This window comes from Podarcis tiliguerta, assembly GCF_965153285.1.
Source record: "Podarcis tiliguerta genome assembly, chromosome: 17".
NCBI classification, from domain to species: Eukaryota; Metazoa; Chordata; class Lepidosauria; order Squamata; family Lacertidae; genus Podarcis; species Podarcis tiliguerta.
Genome location: NC_139550.1, coordinates 29,342,898 through 29,364,714, shown reverse-complemented (window position 1 = coordinate 29,364,714; position 21,817 = coordinate 29,342,898). Strand labels below are relative to the sequence as shown.

Here is a 21,817-nt window from a genome sequence, read left to right as displayed (position 1 = left end):
AAGAACATATGCTTGTGTGGAAATTGCGCTCCTTGCAACTGGGCTGGTGTGCATAGCTAGACCTATGAACATATGACTTCTATATGGAGTGTTAGCAGGTGGAACTCATTTCCTGATGCCTGAACATGGGAGCTCTTGCATTTGAACTAAGGAGGCTCAAGGAGGGAGCAAAAATAGTCGCAGGAACACCAGTAATAATGCCATATATCTTGACAAGACAGGAATGGTTTACTGAGAAGCTGCATGGCATGTGAAATCCATATCTCTGCCAATTGCAAAGTCAGAAGTGGAAATAAAGCCTTTACGCCTACGGAGAAGTAGTAAAAGGCTAAAAGAAAAACAGACAAATCTTTTCTGACATGCAAGATGTCTCCTGATTCATAAGAAGCAAAATAAGATTCCAATTAAAACATCTCCAAGATTGTTATCCAAATGAGTGAGAGTGAATGACAACCTTGTCCTTGCAAGAAACCTACAAACTGACCTATGCAAGAGAAGTAAGCTCTGGCCGATCCTTCCACCAGATTTTCAGGGAGTTTCAGAGACACTGGCTCAGAGACGACAGCACCTGCAATTAAAACATTAAACTTAAAATATATTTAAATGCATTTTTAAAATAACTATTAAATTTCCAAATATAACAACAACAAAAATCTTCAACAAATTTTTGAACCATAATTTTGATGGACTTGGTTTCATTATTTAATACTCTTTCATGCACATTCTTAAAAAACCTTATACTCTTACTGTTTCAATTTTAAACATTCTGCATCGTGTTACAAGTGACATATAAAGGTTTTCTTAATGTAAAAATCTGTACACAAAGCTTAACAGACATGCATTAAACATTTCAGAGTCCTCTTTCTTTCTTGGGTTTCAAATTAACTAATTTGTCCTGCATAGTTCAATAGCTAATTTTACCAATTTTCTTTCCTTCCTTCCTTCCTTCTTTAAATTCAAAGGAGTATAGAAACTAAGTGCTACATGCAGAAAATAAGCATAAATAGGTGCACAACAATCAACCTCAAGAGATTGATCTTGCTACCTATTAATAAACGTGGGAGAGCCCTCTTCTGTTTGTTCACATCTACATTTCAAAAGGGACGCGGGTGGCGCTGTGGGTTAAACCACAGAGCCCAGGACTTGCTGATCAGAAGGTTGGCAGTTCGAATCCTCGCGACGGGGTGAGCTTCCGTTGCTCGGTCCCTGCTCCTGCCAACCTAGCAATTCGAAAGCACATCAAAGTGCAAGTAGATAAATAGGTACCGCTCTGGCGGGAAGGTAAACGGCATTTCCGTGTGCTGCTCTGGTTCGCCAGAAGCGGCTTAGTCATGCTGGCCACAGGACCCGGAAGCTGTAAGCCGGCTCCCTCGGCCAATAAAGCGAGATGAGCGCCGCAACCCCAGAGTCTGTCACAACTGGACCTAATGGTCAGGGGTCCCTTTGCCTTTACCTTTTACATTTCAAAAGCTTGCTGTGACTGTCACTGCTATGTAAGGCAGGTTTTTGCTAAGTCTCCAGGTTTCGAAGCGCCCCTTGGCAGCACAGCTCTCCTGGCTTCCTTCCATGACTCTGACCCCTATCTCAGTTCTTCCGCTGCAATACCATGACGCCATTCCTAGTTCATCTCTGACAGCTGACAGCAGCTCAGCCCTGACACCATCCCATTCACAAAAAATCTTGCCCAGAGAAAATTGTCTGGCCATTGCACAAAGATTGGCCAGGCATATTTTTTCTGGACAAGGAATTCCATAACTGGGACACAAGAACTGAAGCCCTAGATCTCACGACAACCCACTCACAGTCGAGCAGTCTTGATGTTACCATACAAGGCTTTCGGTATATTTTCTTACCGATGTTCCTGCACATTAGTGAAACGCTATGCAAAAAGAATAGTCAACTAGCCATAAATACTGTTAAAAAAATTGCTTTTTTGCACACTAGGTATGTAGAGGAATGGAAGACAAAATGAACTGAATGAAGAACTGCAGCAAAATGCCTGTGTTTGTGCTCTGTGCAACATTCAGATATATATGAAAACTAGAATAAAAGAGCCCAGTTCCAGTTCAGAAACAATCCCAGGTAATTTGGAACGCCAAAAATCAACAGAAATTCAGCTGAGGAGAATGTTGGAAGCATTCCTCTTCTGACTTGGTGCATCCTAATGATTTGAGAGGGCTCTAAAACAAACCCCTAAACCCTGGTTTAATCATTTCCCCCATATAAGCCGAGCATAGAAAATTTGCAGCACAAGTGATGCAAGGCTCTTTATTTTTATTTTATTTGCAGGTAGCAGGGAAAAGGCAGCATCCCCAGGTACAGTACTATTAGTTGATCCCATGAACCTTTCATTACTTTTTGACAGGTTCCTTCAGTTCCCATGCTCATAGTAGCCCACCAGAAGAGAGCAACCCTCTTACCTTCTGCACAGATAAGGCTGCTCTGGGTTAATTCTCTTTCAATGCCTTCAGGCTATGAGAACAAAGAGGCAGAAAGAGGACATACAAATGAATGAATGAAGAATGAATGAAACAAAGAAATAGCAAAACAGGGAAATCCTAGATCTTTATAAACAATAACTATCACCACTGACACTCACATTGAGAAGCAATATTATACAGTGGTGCCTCGCAAGACGAAATTAATTCGTTCCGCGAGTCTCTTTGTCTAGCGGTTTTTTCGTCTTGCGAAGCAACCCTATTAGCGGCTTAGCAGATTAGCGCTATTAGCGGTTTAGCGGCTATTAGTGGCTATTAAAGGCTTAAGGGATTAGCGGATTAGCTGCTAAAAGGCTATTAGCGGCTTAGAAAAAGGGGTTGGGGAGCGAAAAAAAATCTCAAGAATCGCAAGACATTTTCGTCTTGCGAAGCAAGCCCATAGGGAAATTCGTCCTGCGAAGCGCATTGAAAAACGGAAAACCCTTTCGTCTAGCGGGTTTTCCGTCTTGCGAGGCATTCGTCTTGTGGGGCACCACTGTATTGTAGTGTAACATGATGCTGACTTAAATCTGTCTAGGCTTACTGTGGCTTTTGGAATCTGAATTCCCTTGCTTATCGGCAATCAGATTTTTGTTGTTTGTAGATGCTGGATATTACAATGTAATTCACAAAAACAAACAAGACAGTCTAAGAGCAAGTTAAACATATACACCCCGACACCCCCCCCCAGCAAGTTGTCAAAACTTAAAACTGTCCAGTTCCGCCATTCATTTAAACTGTTGCATATATAAAGAGTTGTTGAGTTCTCCTATCTCCCCACTCTTCTCTGCCTCCGTCTCCTCTTGAGAGCAGTAGTCACTGACCATTCTGCTAGTTATAAGACAGAAACTGCAGTTCTGCACATTGGCCGTCTATATTTATTATTAATTTGTTTAGATCTTTAAGACAAAACCTTTCAGGTAACTCTGTGCTATGAGACCCGTGGAAATAAACAGAAGCAGCCCAAGAGCACATTGATTTCTGGTGCCTTTTTGTACAATACAAGTATCCTTCGCCATTTAATCTCCAAAATATACCTATTTTAGAATGCTATGCCAGTGAATTACTAGAAGTCAAATTTTACTCCTGAAACAAGAAATCAAGATGCTACATTTTTGGATGACGTTCCAGTCCAAAGTAAATGAAGGTTTATCCACCATTACCAGCTCTGTTTTAATTCTAGTTCATGCAGTGATTCAAGCTAATAGATCCACTTGTGGTAGAACTGTTGGACCTCTGTCTATGAATGACACTTAGCTTTATGAGGGCCAATGAATTTAAAACTGGATCCTGACCAAAGAAAGAGATCCTCTTGGTTCGTGGTTTTTCTGTCTTGGATGGTGGTATTCAGGTGTTCTGGAGGGTGGCTGTACTCCCTGCTAAAGGATTAGGCCCGCGGTTTGAGGGGTGCTTTTTGACCCAGCTTTGCTACTGGAATTTCACAATGCAGAGTGCCTCATCGTTCAGCCTGGACACTGAGGTCCAGCTTCCAAGCACAATTCAAAGTGTTGATGCTGACCTTGAAAGCCCTAAACAGCCTCGGTTCAGTATACCTGAAGGAGCATCTCCACCTCCATCGTTCAGCCCAGACACTGAGGTCCAGCTCTGAGGGCCTACTGACGATTCTCTCACTGTGAGAAGTGAGGTTACAGGGAACCAGGGAGAGGGCCTTCTCGGTAGTGGCGCCTGCCCTGTGGAATGCCTTCCTATTAGATGTCATGGAAATAAACAACTATCTGACTTTTAGAAGACATATGAAGGCAGCCCTGTTTAGGGAAGTTTTTAATGTTCAATGTTTTATTGCTTTGTTAATCATAATAATATTCTGTTGGGAGCCACCCAGAGTGGCTGGAGAAACCCAGCCAGATGGGTGGGGTATAAATAAATTATCATCATCATCATTTAATGTTTTTCTTTCCTGCCTTTCAACTCACAAAGGCTACTTACATTTTCAAAATGACAATAACACGAAGTACTTCGGATGTTATACTGTATTTGCACAGTAGTGGAAGGAAACGATTGTCCAGTCCACTCGGTGTAAAATGCAGTGTGTAGCAACTATGAGATATCCTTGCAGGCGAAAAAGGGAATTGCTCCACATTTGATCCTGACTGAATTAGCTAATTAGCCGCTGAGAAGGAAGCACATTTTTTGAAGCTCAGATCTTCCCACTGTACCTCTACTAGCAATTCTCTGATCAGGGTGTCCTTCCGTCCCACATCCAAGCCCCCAGATGTTCCATTTCCACAGTCCCCACTGTTTTTTGGAGCTTCAGCAGTAACAGACAAGGTCACAGCACCTGAAAGCAAACATTTTAATTTTAATTTTTGTTCTGGCACTTTCCCTGGGAAAACCTGCATTTTACTGTTGAATCGAAGCAAGCAGTAATAGTTTGTGTGTGTGGATTGCCATTTGCTCCAGTTCAGTAATAAAACATGGATTTTCCTGCCGAAAGAGTCGGGACAAAAACCAGAAAACAAAACCCACTTGAATACGGAGCTTTAAAGCGCAACGCAAAAGGGAGTCTGGATGAGCCCTTAGAAAGAAGATTACAAATAGAAAACTGATTAATTTAGGTTTTTTGCCTTCTCTCTGCGCAAGGATCTTGCTCTCATTGTGCCAGGTTCTCTTTGGAACTTGCATGTAATTTACCCATGGCGGGTTGCCTTTTTTATATCCTTCCTGGAAAAGGTGCAGCAAAAACCCAAAATAAAACCTTTCATGGGCAAATTTTCAGCTTCTCAGATTTCTTCTACAGATACAACTCTGAAAGCAAGAAGGGTCAGGATACTGAAAAACTCCTAGTGGGAAACTGGACCTGAGCTTAATAGAATGCAGAGCTGGTGGTTCATGCAAATGAACAAAAATAGAATTAAACTATTGAGTTCTACGGAGTTACAAAATTAGGGAGATGATCAACACTGGAAAACAGGCCAATTATAGACCTGCAAACTTGTGGTTACAGATGAGGGAGAAAATTGTTTCAGTTTGTATTTAAAGGTTTATATACCTGATTATAATTTCCTGAAATAATATGCAAACTGACACACAGCCATCCTTCAAAATTTGCACTTCCGCAAATTTTGCAATGCAGTTCTCCTGACAAGCAATGTATACAAAAATGCAAGTACTAGGGTAAAGCATGCATATGGATGCATAAATTAGTGAAAATAACATAGAAAAATTCATTTTATTAGAAAAAGTTGCCTTGTAAATATGTGTGTATTAGGCAAACAGTGGGATCTTCAAAAGCAGTAAGGCCAACAATTTATAGGCACATGATATGAGCTGAAGCTCACAGAATTTTTCCTGGAGGTTTTCTAGAGAAAACTCTGTGAGACACTCCCGCTGTGCCCTGACAGGGGGAGGGCTACACAAACTTGCATCTAAAAATGCGTACCCAGGGCCAGATTTAGGTTTGAGGAGGCCCTAAGCTACTGAAGGTAATGGGGCCCTTTATATGTCCAGCTGTCCTTTGTCCACAACAAATGGTCGCTGTTTTTTGTGTTGAATATATGCTATATGGTAATTTATGAACCTAATAGTTATCTAAAGCCATTTGCACCTGTTGCCATGCAACCAGTCCATGCAGAATGTGGGCACCCTATATGTAGAAATGAGCAAATCAGTGATATTTTAGGGAGCAGGCGGGGCCCATTACATCACAGGAGCCTACACAATGTATGTAGGTTTTATTTTATTTGGTTTTTATCTTATAATTTGGAATTGTACATCCAGGTTTTTTCCTTTAAAATTTTTTGGGGGCCCTAAACTATAGCTTGTTTAGCTTATATGTAAATCCGGCACTGTGTGTACCACAGGAAAAAATCACCCCCAAATGCTGATGACTTTTCATGATGGCTTTTTAATTTATTTATTAGGGAAAAAAATGAACAAACTGAAGTAGAGAACTAAATTTAAGAATGGGAAAATCAGAAAGTGAGATAAAACAAAATGGGCATAGTCACCCATCCCCAAACATCAAGCTGAATGTACCCCACCAGAAGCTTGATAAAATCTCTTGATTTTACTGTCTTGCAGGAGGGTCATGATTATAGAAAAAAAAGACTTGGTTGGTCAGATGTACAGACATTCTGCATTTACATTTGGTGAACTGCATTTCTTATGCAAGTTTAAAACAGACAAGACTACCAGTTTACAAAGCAGAGAGGAAGAAAGAAGCTCACTCACCAAGTTTTTTAACGCTAATATTCCAAATGTATGTTTTCCTCTCACCGCCACACACACATCCTTTATCATTCAAAGGTGAGAGAAGATGGGCTTCAAAATCCCGGGATACGGCCATTGATACATTGACCTGCCATAAGGGGAGAAACTACAGTTAATTAACAGAGTTAGCGTGGCTTCCTAGGACTAAGGGAGGATGCTTTAACCTCAGACAGGGCAAAGAAAACCAAGACAAAAAGGTATTTCATTCAGCCTCCTCTACTATAGCAGGGATCTATAGTAACAGAAAACTAACCTAAAAACTAGAGCCAAAATTTGGAGACAAACTTAAAATAAAATAAGGACAGTACTAGGATGGATTGGGAAAGGATAGAGGATGAACACAAGCTGAATAAATGCCACTCAACTCCACTAAACACTTTCTAAGGGACAGTACTTGGAAAGTGTTGGGTTGGGTGATTCTAGGCTACCTTGGCAGCTCTCAAAATCTAGCTTCTCTCTCCAAACACCATCATTCTAGATTATTCTAGCCCTCTTTCAGTTCCCTTCCTCCCCTTCTCCTTCCTTATATGGTGCTGTATTTAATAATTGCAACAGTTTGGAGACAGTCTGTCTGGCTTTCTGAGAAACTGTAGTGACCTACAGATTTGGGACAACTCAATCCATTCTTCAGTTATTTGTAGCTACTTCAGCTTGAGCCAGACAGGGCACAAAGGGCCTTGAATTGGCCCAATTGGGTTCAGGATTTATCTGAATCTGGTGCACAGCACTAGTGTAAACAATATCTCTGCCAGATCAAGGAACCAATGTACAGTGGTACCTCGGGTTAAGTACTTAATTCGTTCTGGAGGTCCGTTCTTAACCTGAAACTGTTCTTAACCTGAAGCACCACTTTAGCTAATGGGGCCTCCTGCTGCTGCCGTGCCACCAGAGCATGATTTCTGTTCTCATCCTGAAGCAAAGTTCTTAACCCGAGGTACTATTTCTGGGTTAGCGGAGTCTGTAACCTGAAGCGTCTGTAACCTGAAGCGTATGTAACCCGAGGTACCACTGTAGTTCAACATTTATTATGTTGGCCATTAGAAGGCACTGTAAATGTTCCAAGTATATCCTTTGCACATAACTGCATCTAATTGTTTAAATACAAATGCAAAAACAATAAATGGGAATGTGTTATAAATTAAGCCAGCTAATTAAAAAGACAAGTTGTTTATACAGGCCAATAAAGGCCTGACAGAGTGCAACTGGTTTAGCCATCAGTCCCACTTCCCACAGAATTGTAGTGAGAAGGGAGCTAGAGATCTCTGAAAGGAAACTCTCAGCACCTTAACTAACTACGGTCCCCAGGATTCCTAAGAAAAGGCACAAGATCTTAACTGGTACAAACTCAGTAGGAATCTATATGTTTGCAAGTGCAATGTGCTTTAGTCTAACCTTTTCCTGTTTATCTCACTGATGTGGATGGTTTGCACCCCAACCCCCAAAAACAGTATGCAAGGGTCTTTTCTAGACATGAAAGAGAACAAAGAAGGAATGAGAGGATGAACCTGAATGCATTCCTGCAGGTAGTTGAAGACATTGACTCTACAGAGGAAATCTTCCCCTCTAACTATGGAGTAAGGCAGCATCATATGAACAAAGAATGTCTGGAAGGCAATCAGGGTGGCAGGCCTTGAGATGCCAAATCCAGCCTGCTTCTCCAAGCAGAAGGCACTGGCTTTCCACTCTGTGATGGTATCAGGGACGACGTAGGTGAGTTCTGCATGTCCATCTGAACTAATAAGGAGAGAAAAACAAAAAAGGTATATATAGAACCACAGGCTTGACTATTTATATCCACATTACCGAGATGAAAAGCCTCACCACGTTCTTATGGTGTTGTGTTAAGTTGAAATCCACATCACTTTTAAAAAATCACTCTCCCTACTGCAGCAGGCTACACATTATGTACAGTGGATGCTCGGGTTGCAAACGTGATCCGTGCGGGAATCACGTTCACAACCCACAGCATCCGCAACCCACAGCACCACATCGATTCGGCGCTTCTGTGCATGCGCAAAGCGTGATTTAGCATTCCTGCGTATGCGCAAGCGCAAAAACCTGGAAGTAACCCATTCCAGTACTTCCGGATTTGGCGCGGTGCGCCACTCAAAATCGCGCAACCCAACAAAATGCAATTAAGAATAAAATGAGAGAAAAAGGAAAGAAAGAGATTCTCAGACAAATAATGGAAAATGAGAAAAAACTGACTATAAGACCAAAAGATGAAAAAGTAAAACAAAGTATAAAAATACTCCAGACGCAATTCGCAATGATAATCAATAAAGAAGTAGAATGGAATATAAGAAGAATGAAACAAAAGAACTTTGAATTTGCAAATAAATCAGGGAAATGGCTGGCGTGGCAAATTAAGAAAAGGAAAGAGCAAAATATGATTAACAAAATAAAGATAGAGGATCTGGAAATTGTGAGTCAGAAAGGTATAAGGAAAGGTTTTGTGGACTTCTACCGTGAACTGTATAAAAGAAAGGAGAAAATTAATATGAAATTAATAGAGGAGTATCTAGAGAAGAAAGAAAAAGGTGCAAAAAATATCGGAGAGTAATAAAAACAAATTGAACAAACCAATAGAATTAGAGGAGATTCAAATGGCAATAAAGGATTTGAAAAGCGGGAAGTCACCGGGACCAGATGGATTTAGTGCAAGATATTATAAAGAATTGAAATACACCCTGCTTGTACCATTAAGAGAAGTAATGAATAACATATTGGAAAAAGGAGAAATACCGGAGACCTGGAAAGAAGCATATATAACATTTATTCCCAAGCAAGATTCAGATTTGACACAAGTAAAGAATTATAGGCCAATCTCACTATTGAATAATGATTATAAAATGTTTGCTAGTGTACTAGCAAGCAGAATGAATAAGATATTAAAGGAAATGATCCACAATGATCAAACAGGTTTCCTTCCCGGAAGACAGATGAAAGATAACATAAGGAATGTAATTAATATAATAGAATATCTGTCAAGCGGGAAGGACAAACAAGCAATGTTAATATTTGTGGATGCAGAGAAGGCCTTTGATAATATTTCTTGGGAATTTATGCTAAAGAATTTAGAATATATGGATACAGGTCAAGCTTTTCTGAATGGTATAAAGGCAATATATTCAGATCAAAGAGCGAAGCTGATTGTGAATAACGTTATTACTGAAAATATTGCCATAACTAAGGGTACAAGACAAGGGTGTCCTTTGTCTCCATTATTGTTCATCTCGGTCCTGGAAGTGTTTTTGAGATCAATAAGAGACAATGGAAATGTAAAAGGTGTAACAATAGGATGTAATGAATACAAGGTAAAAGCCTTTGCTGATGACTTGGTTTTAACTATTGAGGATCCTGAGCAAAGTATAAAAGAGGTGTTGGAAGAGATAGAACAGTTTGGTAAGGTGTCTGGTTTCAAATTAAATAGGAAAAAGACCAAAATAATGGCTAAAAACATCGACCAAGAAATAATTGAAAGAATACAGCAACAAACTGAGATGAATGTGGTTAAAAAAGTGAAATATCTAGGGATTATGTTAACACCCAGGAATATTGACCTGTATCAGAACAATTACGTACCAGAATGGAATAAAATCAAAAGGGACCTGGAGGTGTGGGGAAGAATGAAATTATCATTCTGGGGAAGAATTGCAACGATAAAGATGAGCGTGCTACCGAAACTGTTGTTTTTGTTTCAGACAATTCCAATAATTAGGGGTGTGACAATATTTAAGGAATGGCAAAGAACAATATCAAGATATATATGGCAGGGCAAGCGGCCAAGAATAAAATTTAAGATACTGACAGATGTGAAAGAAAGAGGAGGCTTTGCCCTGCCAGACTTAAAGCTGTACTATGAAGCTTCGTGTCTTTGCTGGATAAAGGAATGGATAAAATTAGAAAACACACAATTGTTGGACCTAGAAGGGTATGACAATAGATTCGGGTGGCACGCATATTTATGGTGTGAAAAGCATAGAGTGCATAAAGGTTTTGAAAACCACATCTTTAGAGGACCGCTGAATGAGGTTTGGAATAGGTATAAAAACCTTTTAGAATTCAAAACACCATACTGGTTATCACCATTGGAAATTATGAGTGTAAGAAAGGTCAATATGTCAGGGAATTGGATTACATATGAGAATTTGATGGTGAAAGAAGGTAATAAATGGAAACTAAAACCATATGAAGAAGTTAAGGAAAATGTATATGATTGGCTGCATTACCACCAGATAAATGCGATGTTTAAAAAGACACTGTGGGAAAGAGGTTTCCAAGAAAAGCAATCGAGGTTTCAGCAGGAAATTTTGAATAATGATGTTAAAGTTCTGTCAAAAATGTATAAATTATTGCTTGAGTGGCATAAGAAAGATGAGGAAGTGAAATCGGTTATGATCCAGTGGGCCAAAGATTTCGGATATAATATTCAGTTCGATCAATGGATAAAATTGTGGGAGGAGGGAATGAAATTCACTGCATGTACTACAATAAAAGAAAACGTAATGAAAATGATGTATAGATGGTACGTAACACCAGTGAAACTTGGTAAGATGTATAAAATTTGTAACAAATGTTGGAAATGTAAAGAAAAAGAGGGAACATTTTACCATATGTGGTGGGAATGTAAAAAAGTGAAATGCTTTTGGGAAATGATTTATAATGAGATGAAGAAAATGTTGAAATATACATTTATCAAGAAACCAGAAGCATTTCTACTTGGGATAGTAGGGAACGAAATTAGTAAGAAAGATGTGAAACTGTTTAGATATGCAGTGACAGCAGCAAGAATTTTGATGGCCCAGAAATGGAAGCAGGAAGAAATGCCGACCAAGGAAGAATGGAGAATGAAATTGATGGAGTATGCAGAGATGGACAAATTGACTGGAAAAATAAGGAACCAACGTGATCAGAGATTTTCCGAGGACTGGAGTAAATTTACAGAATATATCAAAACTGAATGTGAGGAGCAACTAACGCTTGTTGGCTTTCAAGAAGCTTTGTGAAAAAGACTGATAGAAATGTTGTTTAAAAAGAAAGGTTAAGATTAAGAGATATAATGTGCAATATAAATGTAAGAAATGTGAGACGTAGTGAGAGTATGGAGAATTCTCAGATAGGCTGATGGAAGTCAAAAAAGATGTTTATGTCAAAACAAATGTTAAATCTTGAAAAAATGTTTATTGGAAAGTGAATAAAAATTATTTATAAAAAAAAAATCAAAAAAAATTGCGCAACCCGAAGCATCTGTAACCCGAGGTATGACTGTACTGTTCTTGCTAACCCGCTTCTGATAATTTGAGAAAGACAGGACCCTCATTGTTTTTGGATAGCAGTAGGGGTGGGGGAGGGACGCAGGTGGCCCTGTGGGTTAAACCACAGAGCCTAGGACTTGCCGATCAGAAGGTTGGCGGTTCGAATCCCTGCCACAGGGTGAGCTCCCGTTGCTCGGTCCCAGCTCCTGCCCACCTAGCAGTTCAAAAGCACCCCAAAAAGTGCAAGTAGATAAATAGGTATCGCTCCGGCAGGAAGGTAAATGGCATTTCCGTGTGCTGCTCTGGTTCGCCAGAAGCGGCTTAGTCATTCTGGCCACAGGACCCAGAAGCTGTACGCTGGCTCCCTCGGCCAATAAAGTGAGATGAGCGCCGCAACCCCAGAGTCGGTCACGACTGGACCTAATGGTCAGGGGTCCCTTTACCTTTACCTAGGGTTGAGGGAAGCAACATGACCTCGCAAGGACTAAGTCCAGAGTTACAGCAGATGCAAAAATCATTTGGTTTGGAGCATAGAAACTCTGTTAGCAGGGAGCAGCAAAGAGAATTGAGGGAATTGCGTATGTTTAGCCTGGTAAAGAGGAGACTGAGGAGAGATATGATAACCATCTTCAGATAGCCAAGAGGCTGTCACATGGAGGATGGAGCAAGGTTGTTTTCTCCTGCTCCGGAGGCTAGGACCCAAACCTATGGCTTCAAGTTACAAGGAAGGAGAGTCGGACTAAATATCAAGAAGAACTTTATGACAGTAAGAGCTGTTTGACAGTGGAATAGACTCCCACGGGAGATATACTCTCCTTCCTTGAAGGTTTGTAAGCAGGTGTTGGGTGGTCATCTGCCATGCATGATTTTCTTGAGATTCCTGCATTTCAGGGAGTTGGAACAGATGACCCTCAGTCTTTTTCACCTCTACAATTCTAGGATTCTATAAACAGAATCAAAACTGTGTAGAAATTGCCAGACAGGGCAATGAAAGGCCTTCTTTTTTCTTTTTTCCCCACATCTTGATATTTTATTAAGGATTTTCTTGTTTTACAGAAGTGTAATGCCTCGTATTTTTTTTCCATGTAACATTTTTACAAATCCGTTTCATTTGTTGAGGCATTAGGGGGAGAAGAAAAAAAGAAAGAAAAAAGAAAGGGGGGGTGGAGAGAGGGAAGATGGATGGGGGTGGGGTCGGGTGCTGGTGTTTCTATTATGTTTAATGTATGTAGAGTTTGGTGTCAGCGTTGCTTGTGTTGTTCACTTGTGTTCCTTTGGTGGTGAGAGAGGTTGGGGTTGGCCTAGGGTGTGATTGTTTGCTTTTGATTGGCTGTGGTGATCTTCTGTGGTTTGTACAACACAATCTTATTTGCAAGATTCAGAATATGCACTGAGCCCAGGGAATGTCATTCCCAGCTAGAGCCGTTTCCAAGATTTTGGTAGATCTCAGGCAACGTACCCTCAGAACCACCCTTTTAACTTGAAAGAGGAATGACATGCAAGGAGGAGGGATCAGGAAGAGGGATTCTGTGGCCCACTAAATGTTGCTGGACTCCCAACTCCCATTAGCCTCTGTCAGCATAGCCAATGTAGACCAGAAACATCTGGAGGGCCACAGGTTAACCACCCCTGGAGTAGAACCAGGGGTGGTTGAATCTGCCAATTTTGCTTCTCTCAGGTTTCCATTTTCCCAATCTTCAATTCAGTTCCCCACATACCTACATCATTTTGTTATTTTTAAAAAGTCTTTATGAAAATCCACCAGCATTTTGGTGCAAATTTCTCTTACACGCAGCTTTGTATGCAATCTTGCCAAATATATCATTTTTTGCAAAGCATATTTCCCCTAATTTTACACATTCTTTTAAGTTACATTTACTGATACATGCATTTTTATACATGGGTGGAGAACTTCACTGCAAAATTTGGAGACATGCAAATTCTGAAGGATGACTTTGTTTTGATTTGCATATTGCTTCAGAAAGTGAGAATTAGCTATATTCACCTTTAAATGCAAAGTAAAACAGTATCCTCCCTCATTCCCAGGTAGAACAAACTGGGTGCTGGCCAACTCTGGATACTCATTGTTCTTTGCAAAATCTTTGGCCAATGCCAATAACAGCCAATGTCAACTCACCCAATACCAAACAGTTCCCAGATCCAAGTTTCAGGGAAGAACCTCCGAACAGTCTCAATAACTCTATCTCGAGATACGTCTCCTGAAGGAGGTGGTGGCGGTGGTGGTGGCGCAGATTCTGAAACAATAAGAAAGGATATTTGGACTCTTAGTTCTATGAATTTTCAGCGGTAAGTGGCAGGACGCAGGAGCAGCTACATTATCCCCTATGCAAAAAAATCTGTAGACATTAATCTTGCTTGGTCTGAGAAGGAGTTGTGCCTGTTTTGGACCATGCTCTGGCTTACTTTGATGACTATCCAGCTCCTCTGGGTCCCAGAAACCAACAACCTGGAGCCTAACCCTTCCTGTGGAATGACATCAGTTATATGGAGCAAGTGCTGGAAAATGCTCAGCAAAATGGCAGATATGACATGGGGAAGGCGTAAGTTCCTGAAATAGAAGAGTGTGCTGGGCCCAGGGGTAACCCGAGTAACACAGTCCAGGTCCAGTCCCGAATCCAAGGGTTCTGTGAGGTGTCAGTCCGACAGGGCCAAAGCAGGACACGAGGCAGGAAACCAGGCAGGGTCAGGCACAGGATCACAGGCAGGTTCTGGCAAACAGCAACGTTGCTCCTGCAACCTGGGGTGGGGTCCAGCAGCCTTTTATCTCTGTCAGGGTAACAGCTGGTCCTGATCACCCAGTGACTCACCTCCCTGTCTCGCCCGAAGGCAAGCACTCCTCCTGCGAGTACTCAGGTCTTTCCTTCTCTCAGACCTCAGTCTCTGCAGCTCGGGAGACGTCGGTGGGTTACTAGACCCAGAGGCCGCCTCAGCCTCTCCTAACCCAAATGGTAGTGGAGCAGCTGTAAGTGATTGCCCAGCTGAAGGCAACGAGGTAATCCCTGCATCTGGAGCCAGGACAGGCTCAGGCCCCTGACTCGGCCCAGCTGGTGTTTGTGGCAGGGGAACCTTTGCAGACTGGGGCTCTTCAGAATCAGGCCCCAGACTGGGTTCAGATGCCACCTGGGGCAAAGGATCTGGTGCGGACTGAGACTCCTCTGGCTCCCTTATCTCAAGTAAAAAATTTTAGGCCGATCTCTCTTTTGAACAATGATTATAAGCTATTTGCATGTATATTAGCAAACAGAATGGAAAAAGTTCTGAAGGAGCTGATACATAAAGACCAGGCGGGTTTTCTCCCAGGCAGGCAAATGAAAGATAATATTAGAAACATAATCAATGTTATGGAATATTTGACTGCCAGGAATGATAAACAAGCTGTGTTAATATTTGTGGATGCAGAGAAGGCCTTTGATAATATCTCTTGGGATTTTATGTTAAAAAAATTTGAAATGATGGATATGGGACAAATGTTCTTAAATGGTATTAAGGCAATATACATGGATCAAAGAGTTAAATTAATAGTTAATAATGTGATAACAGAAAACATAAAAATAACTAAGGGTACAAGGCAAGGATGTCCTCTATCACCATTGTTATTTATCGCAGTCCTTGAGGTCTTTTTAAGGGCAATTAGAAGTAATGATCAGATAAAAGGGGTAATAGTGGGTGGGAAAGAATATAAAGTTAAGGCTTTTGCAGATGATTTAGTATTAACTTTGGAAGACCCCATGAACACTGTAACAGAAGTGTTGAAGGAAATTGATCAGTTTGGTCAATTAGCAGGATTTATTTTGAATAAGAAAAAAACTAAAGCAATTGCCAAAAACATGGACCAGGAGATAACCAATAGATTGCAGCAACAAACAGAGATAGAAGTGGTTAAGAAAGTTAAATATTTAGGAGTATGGTTAACCCCCAGGAGTATTGATTTGTTTCAGAATAATTATATTCCAACATGGCGTAAGATTAAAAGAGATTTAGAGGTGTGGGGAAGAATGAAATTGTCATTCTGGGGAAGAATTGCAACAATAAAAATGAATGTGCTACCAAAGATGTTATTTTTATTTCAAACAGTTCCAGTAATCAAAGGGGCAGCAATTTTTAAAAATTGGCAAAGAGAAATTTCAAGGTATATCTGGCAGGGTAAGAAGCTGAGGATAAAGTATAAGTTATTGACAGATGCGAAAGCAAGAGGAGGCTTCGCCCTGCCAGACTTGAAATTATATTACGAAGCGTCTTGCCTCTGTTGGTTGAAGGAATGGATGAAATTAGAGGATACTGATTTGTTAGATTTGGAAGGTTTTGATAATAGATTTGGGTGGCATGCATATTTGTGGTATGACAAGAAGCGTGTGCATAAAGGTTTTGAAAATCACATCAGAAGAAGATCTTTGATTGAAGTGTGGGAAAGATATAAAAATCTGTTGGAACAAAAAACTCCATATTGGTTATCGCCGTTAGAGGCGATGAGTGTGAAGAAAATTAATATGAAGAGGGGGATGGGTGACATACAAAAAGTTAATAATCAAAAGAGAAGGTAAATGGAAAATGAGAACATTTGAAGAAGTTAAGGAATATGTTAATGATTGGCTGCACTTTTTTCAAATCAATGAAATGTTTAAAAAAGATTTGATTCAAAGGGGTTTTGCTGATAAAGAGTCAAAATTTCAAACAGAAATATTGAATAATGACTTTAAAATTTTGGCAAAAATGTACAAGATTTTATTAGAATGGTGTACGAAGGATGAAGAGGTAAAATCAGTTATGATTGATTGGGCCAAAGACTTAGGACATAATATACAAATGGAGTATTGGGAAAAATTATGGGAAGAAGGTTTAAGATTTACTGCATGTACAACTATAAAAAAATGTGATGAAAATGATGTATCAATGGTATATAACACCGGTGAAATTAGCAAAAATGTATAAGACAAATAATAAATGTTGGAAATGTAAAGAAAAAGAGGGTACATTTTATCATATATGGTGGGAATGTAAGAAGGTGAAAAGCTTTTGGGAAATGGTATATAATGAATTGAAGAAAATGTTGAAATATACATTTGTTAAGAAACCAGAAGCATTTTTACTAGGCATTACAGGCAATGAGATAAACAAGAAAGAAAAGAAGTTATTTTTATATGCAGTGACAGCAGCAAGAATACTGATGGCCCAGAAATGGAAACAGGAGGAGCTACCTACGATAGAAGAATGGAGAATGAAAATGATGGATTATGCAGAACTTGATAGAATGACAGGAAGGATCCGGAATCGACGAGATCAGAGATTTACAGAAGATTGGGAAAGATTTATTGAATATATGCAAAAATTAAGTGATGATGAGATAACGTTTGTAAGTTTTAATGAAGCTCTGTGATGGGAAAATGTTAAAACAATCATTAAAAGAAACAGGATGGAATTTGCAATAATAATATAAATAATAGGGCAGAAATGTGGAAAAAGTAAAAATATGAAGGATTGGCAGACAAATTGAGGGAAGTCAAAAAAGAGAAATAAGATGTAACTAAGATGTATGGAGTGTATAATTTTGTTTTGTATTTGAAAACATATATATATATATATATATATATATGAGACTCCTCTGGCTCCGAGTCCGAGCCCTAGTCCCAGGCCATCACAAAGAGGGAATGACACAGGGCCACGACTGGACCTAATGGTCAGGGGTCCCTTTACCTTTACCTACCAGAACCCCAGGCAACTTGTCTGGAATAAACTTTGGCTGGTTCACTTTCATCCAGTCCAAAACTGCTGCCACATACCGATTCAGAACTTCCACTACCTCCATCTACATATGGTTGACACCAAATTCCAGGTGACATCTCCTAGCAACTTCATGCAGATGTGAAAAAGCCTGTGAGATACAACGGGCTACTGGCACAGGGCAGAACAGCAGTTCCCCATTGCTACCTTCTGGAACCTACTCACTAGGTAAGCCCAGAATAGTAAGCCCCCCCCCCCATCCCAAAAAGGCACTCCAGAAGGAAACTATGCTGAATGGTAGCAAAAGCTGAGGAAAAGTCCAGGATATTCTGCAGTGCTACACTTCCTTCTCCATCTAACTTTACGGGTTTGCACCATCCCCACCCAAATTACCTGCAAGGATAGGGCCAGATGTTGTTCTGGCAAAACTTTCAGATGACTCCTCAAAAGGCCGAAAGGGGCCACGGCCACTGGAGCATATAACCGGTTGCCGAAGCCGAGAGTTGGTTACAAACTTTACACCTGTAGCCTGAATTTGAAAATAATAATAAATAGCTCAAGATTTTGCACAAATTCCTCTTTTACTTAATATTACTATCATCTCCATCATTTCTTTATTTAGATCATTTCTTCCTAGGGATAGATGGATATGTCAATTTCAGATTCTCTCTCTTTCTCATATTTCTAATCTTAAATTCTCCACATTTCTACATGATTGCAACTTTTGAAAAAAGATTTTTCATGAAAATTAATCAACACCTTAGTGCGAATTTCTCCTTATTTTATATGCAGTCTTTGCCTAATATAAACATATTTGCAAAACAGTTTACACCAGTTCTCCTCTTCGACCACATTCCAGCTCTACCCCACTTGGTTCCGCTATATGTCAGCTGATTGAGTCATATGGGTCTCCTGCTGAGTCACCTGACACTTTGCCCACTTTGGAATGCATAGCCTTTAATATTCCAAGCTCCATTTCATTGACTGCTTTGTAATTTGAAAGCTAGTTAGAAATATTCAAATCATACGTTTTTAGTCATGTACCAGTGAAATGTTGCTGAGAATCAATACAAAAAAATACCCTCCAAAAGACTATTGAGAATGGTGATGGTTAGACATTTCTTTTCTCTCAACTGCTCACAAAAGAACTATGTGCAAGTCTTACTCTTATTTCTCCATAGATATCTGGTCCATAGTTGAAGTTAGCAGGAACATAATACAAGCCATTATGAAATATGTTGTCTGGTGGAATGCAAGACTCTTGGGGATCATCCTCTAGGTTGAGCCCATTGAAGTAGTAACCAAACATATCATAGCTAAGGAGACTGTAGACCTAAGAAGGAGAAACCAGTGCAGAAGTCTGTTATAAACAGGGCTAAAAATAAAATGAAATTCTGGACACAGAAACTGAAATTTTGTGTCACAAATGACTGAAATGTTCAGCCTGCACAGGGTGAGACTCATACTTGCCTTGGGAGATTCCATACTGTATAACCTTGGTTTTTAGTAGAGCTACCATACGCCCAGGAATCGGGCTGCAAAAATGGCGGCTGAGAGGATTTTTGCTGAATCAGCAAAATATCCAGAAAACCTGGCCATATTTTTCTGTGGGGACGGCGGGATTTTCACTTTTGGGAATATGGCAACCCTAACTTTTAGTGTATCCCTTACAGAAGTGGCGCATCAGCAAAGCAGAGGTTTCTGTTGTGTGGACAGGCGGAGTCCCCAGATCCCGAGCGGTCCCCCCCGTCATGTGGAATAACGACTCAAGACAACGTGCTATGGGATTAAATTGGCCACAACTTCATTAAATTTCAAATGTGGGTAGACCTTGGCTCAGGTATTGGGCGTTCTCCCTCCCCAGCCCCCAGCCGGGGACCTAGGGAGCATCAGGGTTAGCCAGTGTGTGTGGGGGGGGATGGGCTGGCTCTGGAGAACATATGTTCAAGCAGAGATAGCCGCCCCTGTTATGCCGCCGCCGCAGGGGAGAGCAATGACGACCTTTCGGCGTACGGTCAAAGCCTCCCTTCAGAAACCCCTTTAACGGGGAACCCTGGTATCACCGCTGCAAAGAGGAAGATGGACTAAAGGATTCCGCCCAAGGCCTGATACCGCCAAAGTTGTGACGTTTTGCTACGGGAAAGGCAAAACCTGCCAATGCAGGGAAATTCCTTTCCGGCCCTTTAACAGCGACCTTAACGTAGCAGCGCCCGCATATCTGTGAAGAAAAGTTAACCTGCAAAATAAGACATTAACTGAGGGTGGGTAGGGTGGGAGAAGCTCTGGAGCCAAGTGAGGATTCCCAGGTAAGATCCTCCCTCTATTGTGTGGGCAGGTAATCCCTCCCCTACCTGGCCTGGTCTCCTTGGCAACGCTTCCCCCAGGTGAGATTGGACAACTGACTGAGGTAGGCGGAGACCTCCAGGTATCCCACCTGAGGGAAGGCAAAGCCAAGCCTATGCTGATGGAGCCGCTCCAGATCCAGGGGCTGCGCGCGTCCACGCAAAGGGCGCCCCCCCCCCCGTTTTAAGCGGGTAGCGGTCATTATAAACATCTCTGCTGCCCTTGCAACCTCTCAGCCAATTATTTGTCATCCTGGTTACCACTTAGGGTGGCAGGATGGGAGCAAGCAAAAACTCATATTCAGAGCAGGACAAAACATGTCTCTCGACTAGGGCATGAAAGCCCGAAAAATAGAAAGGTGGCAAGAAAGGTCTAGAAACGCCAGAGCTGGTGAATTTATCATGACTGAGTTTGGTCTTTCAAATTTCAGTGGCACCCTGTACAAGCCCCAAATTTGGTGCCCTCACCTCTAATATTCTGTTCTGGGTGTGCACTGCGTCATACTTGCAGTGCCCTACAGCGTCCCCTTCAACTCGGTGGCCAGCACAGGGGAACTGGTTGTGTTGCCCTAAATCCACCTCTGGCCATGGTTGGAAAGGTGGCAGCATTCTTTATTGCATCACTCAGTGTCAGGGACGTGGCTGAATTGAACGCCTGGGAAGAGTCTGACTCTGGAGATGAAGGATTGCCAGTACAAAGGGAGCGAGAGTCTGACTCTGGAAGCGAGGGATTGCAGCCACAGACAGAGCAGGAGTGAGTTAGTTCAGCCCCCCTTCATCAAGAGTTCCCAGACTTGGAAAGCTCACAGGCAGAGGGAGGGGAGGAGATAGATGACATTGAGGGCGTTGCCAGGCAACCGGGAGGTAGAACCAGAAGAGCTGAAAGGGTTAAAATGCAATGGAAGTACAAAAGAGGAAGGACTGGACTTTGGCACCCTTCGTGCTGTGACAGGGGCAGAGACTCAGAGTGACCAACTCGCAGCTAAAAGCAGCAGGCTCAGAGCCATGCTCTGGATGTAAATTGTAAATAAACATGGCATAAAACTGCCAGAGACTCATTAGTTCCTATTGGGGCTTGCTTGCCTGCCTGAGATCATTACACTCAGCATGCAAGATTCGGTGTGGGCAGAAACAGGCAGGTGGCTTTTGCTCTTACACTTTCGGCTGACAATTCTGTCTCTGGCTTCAAGAGAAGAACGCTCTGGTCCACAGCTCGCAGAGCACAGTGGGAGTTGGCAGCAGCTTTGACACTGAGGCTGACATTTGAAGCTGGAAGAGCTTCCTTCACAGAGAACTGGAGGCTGACCTGAAATCAAGTATAAAACATTTAAATGATTAATTTCATGGGAAGGCCAACTGATTTCTAGATGACCTTAATATAAAGCCTTCTTCCCATCTTAGACTCTTAGAAAGCCACCATACTTAGATTGAGACACCTGTTGTGGCCTATTGTGTTACACTGGGTTTGTTTCACTTATCAGTAGGGGCTTCCTGTATAGCTGAATAAGAAAATGAATTATGGAATGGGGCACATTTATTTCATCTTCTAGCTGAACATGTCTTATGCTTGTTGGAACTGATGTCTAGTCCCCAGGCTATGAAACACCATCAGGGAGGGAGGCAAGCTGATGCTGAGGGGGATTATGGGACAACCACTACACATTTGTCCCCACAATCTGGTGTAAGCCATACAACTTCCATACAATGAGCAAACTTCTGAAATTCCAGAAGACCAAGAAAAGACTAAAGCTTAACTCATCCAGCTTTTCAA

General features: G+C 41.3%; 1 protein-coding gene across 1 annotated transcript in view; it reads right to left on the bottom strand.

Annotated features, from left to right (window-relative positions):
- The window catches only part of LOC310667339 (ovostatin-like), a 59,696-nt gene that overhangs the window by 15,853 nt on the left and 22,026 nt on the right, over window positions 1-21,817 (bottom strand). The window contains exons 15-23 of the mRNA XM_083419435.1: window positions 21,203-21,352; window positions 18,870-19,037; window positions 18,098-18,233; window positions 14,103-14,220; window positions 8,213-8,441; window positions 6,669-6,795; window positions 4,655-4,776; window positions 2,421-2,472; window positions 485-568 (exon numbers count right to left, since the gene is read on the bottom strand). Of these exons, the coding sequence (XP_083275561.1) occupies window positions 485-568; window positions 2,421-2,472; window positions 4,655-4,776; window positions 6,669-6,795; window positions 8,213-8,441; window positions 14,103-14,220; window positions 18,098-18,233; window positions 18,870-19,037; window positions 21,203-21,352 (1,186 nt within the window). The remainder of the gene's footprint in view (window positions 1-484; window positions 569-2,420; window positions 2,473-4,654; window positions 4,777-6,668; window positions 6,796-8,212; window positions 8,442-14,102; window positions 14,221-18,097; window positions 18,234-18,869; window positions 19,038-21,202; window positions 21,353-21,817) is intronic.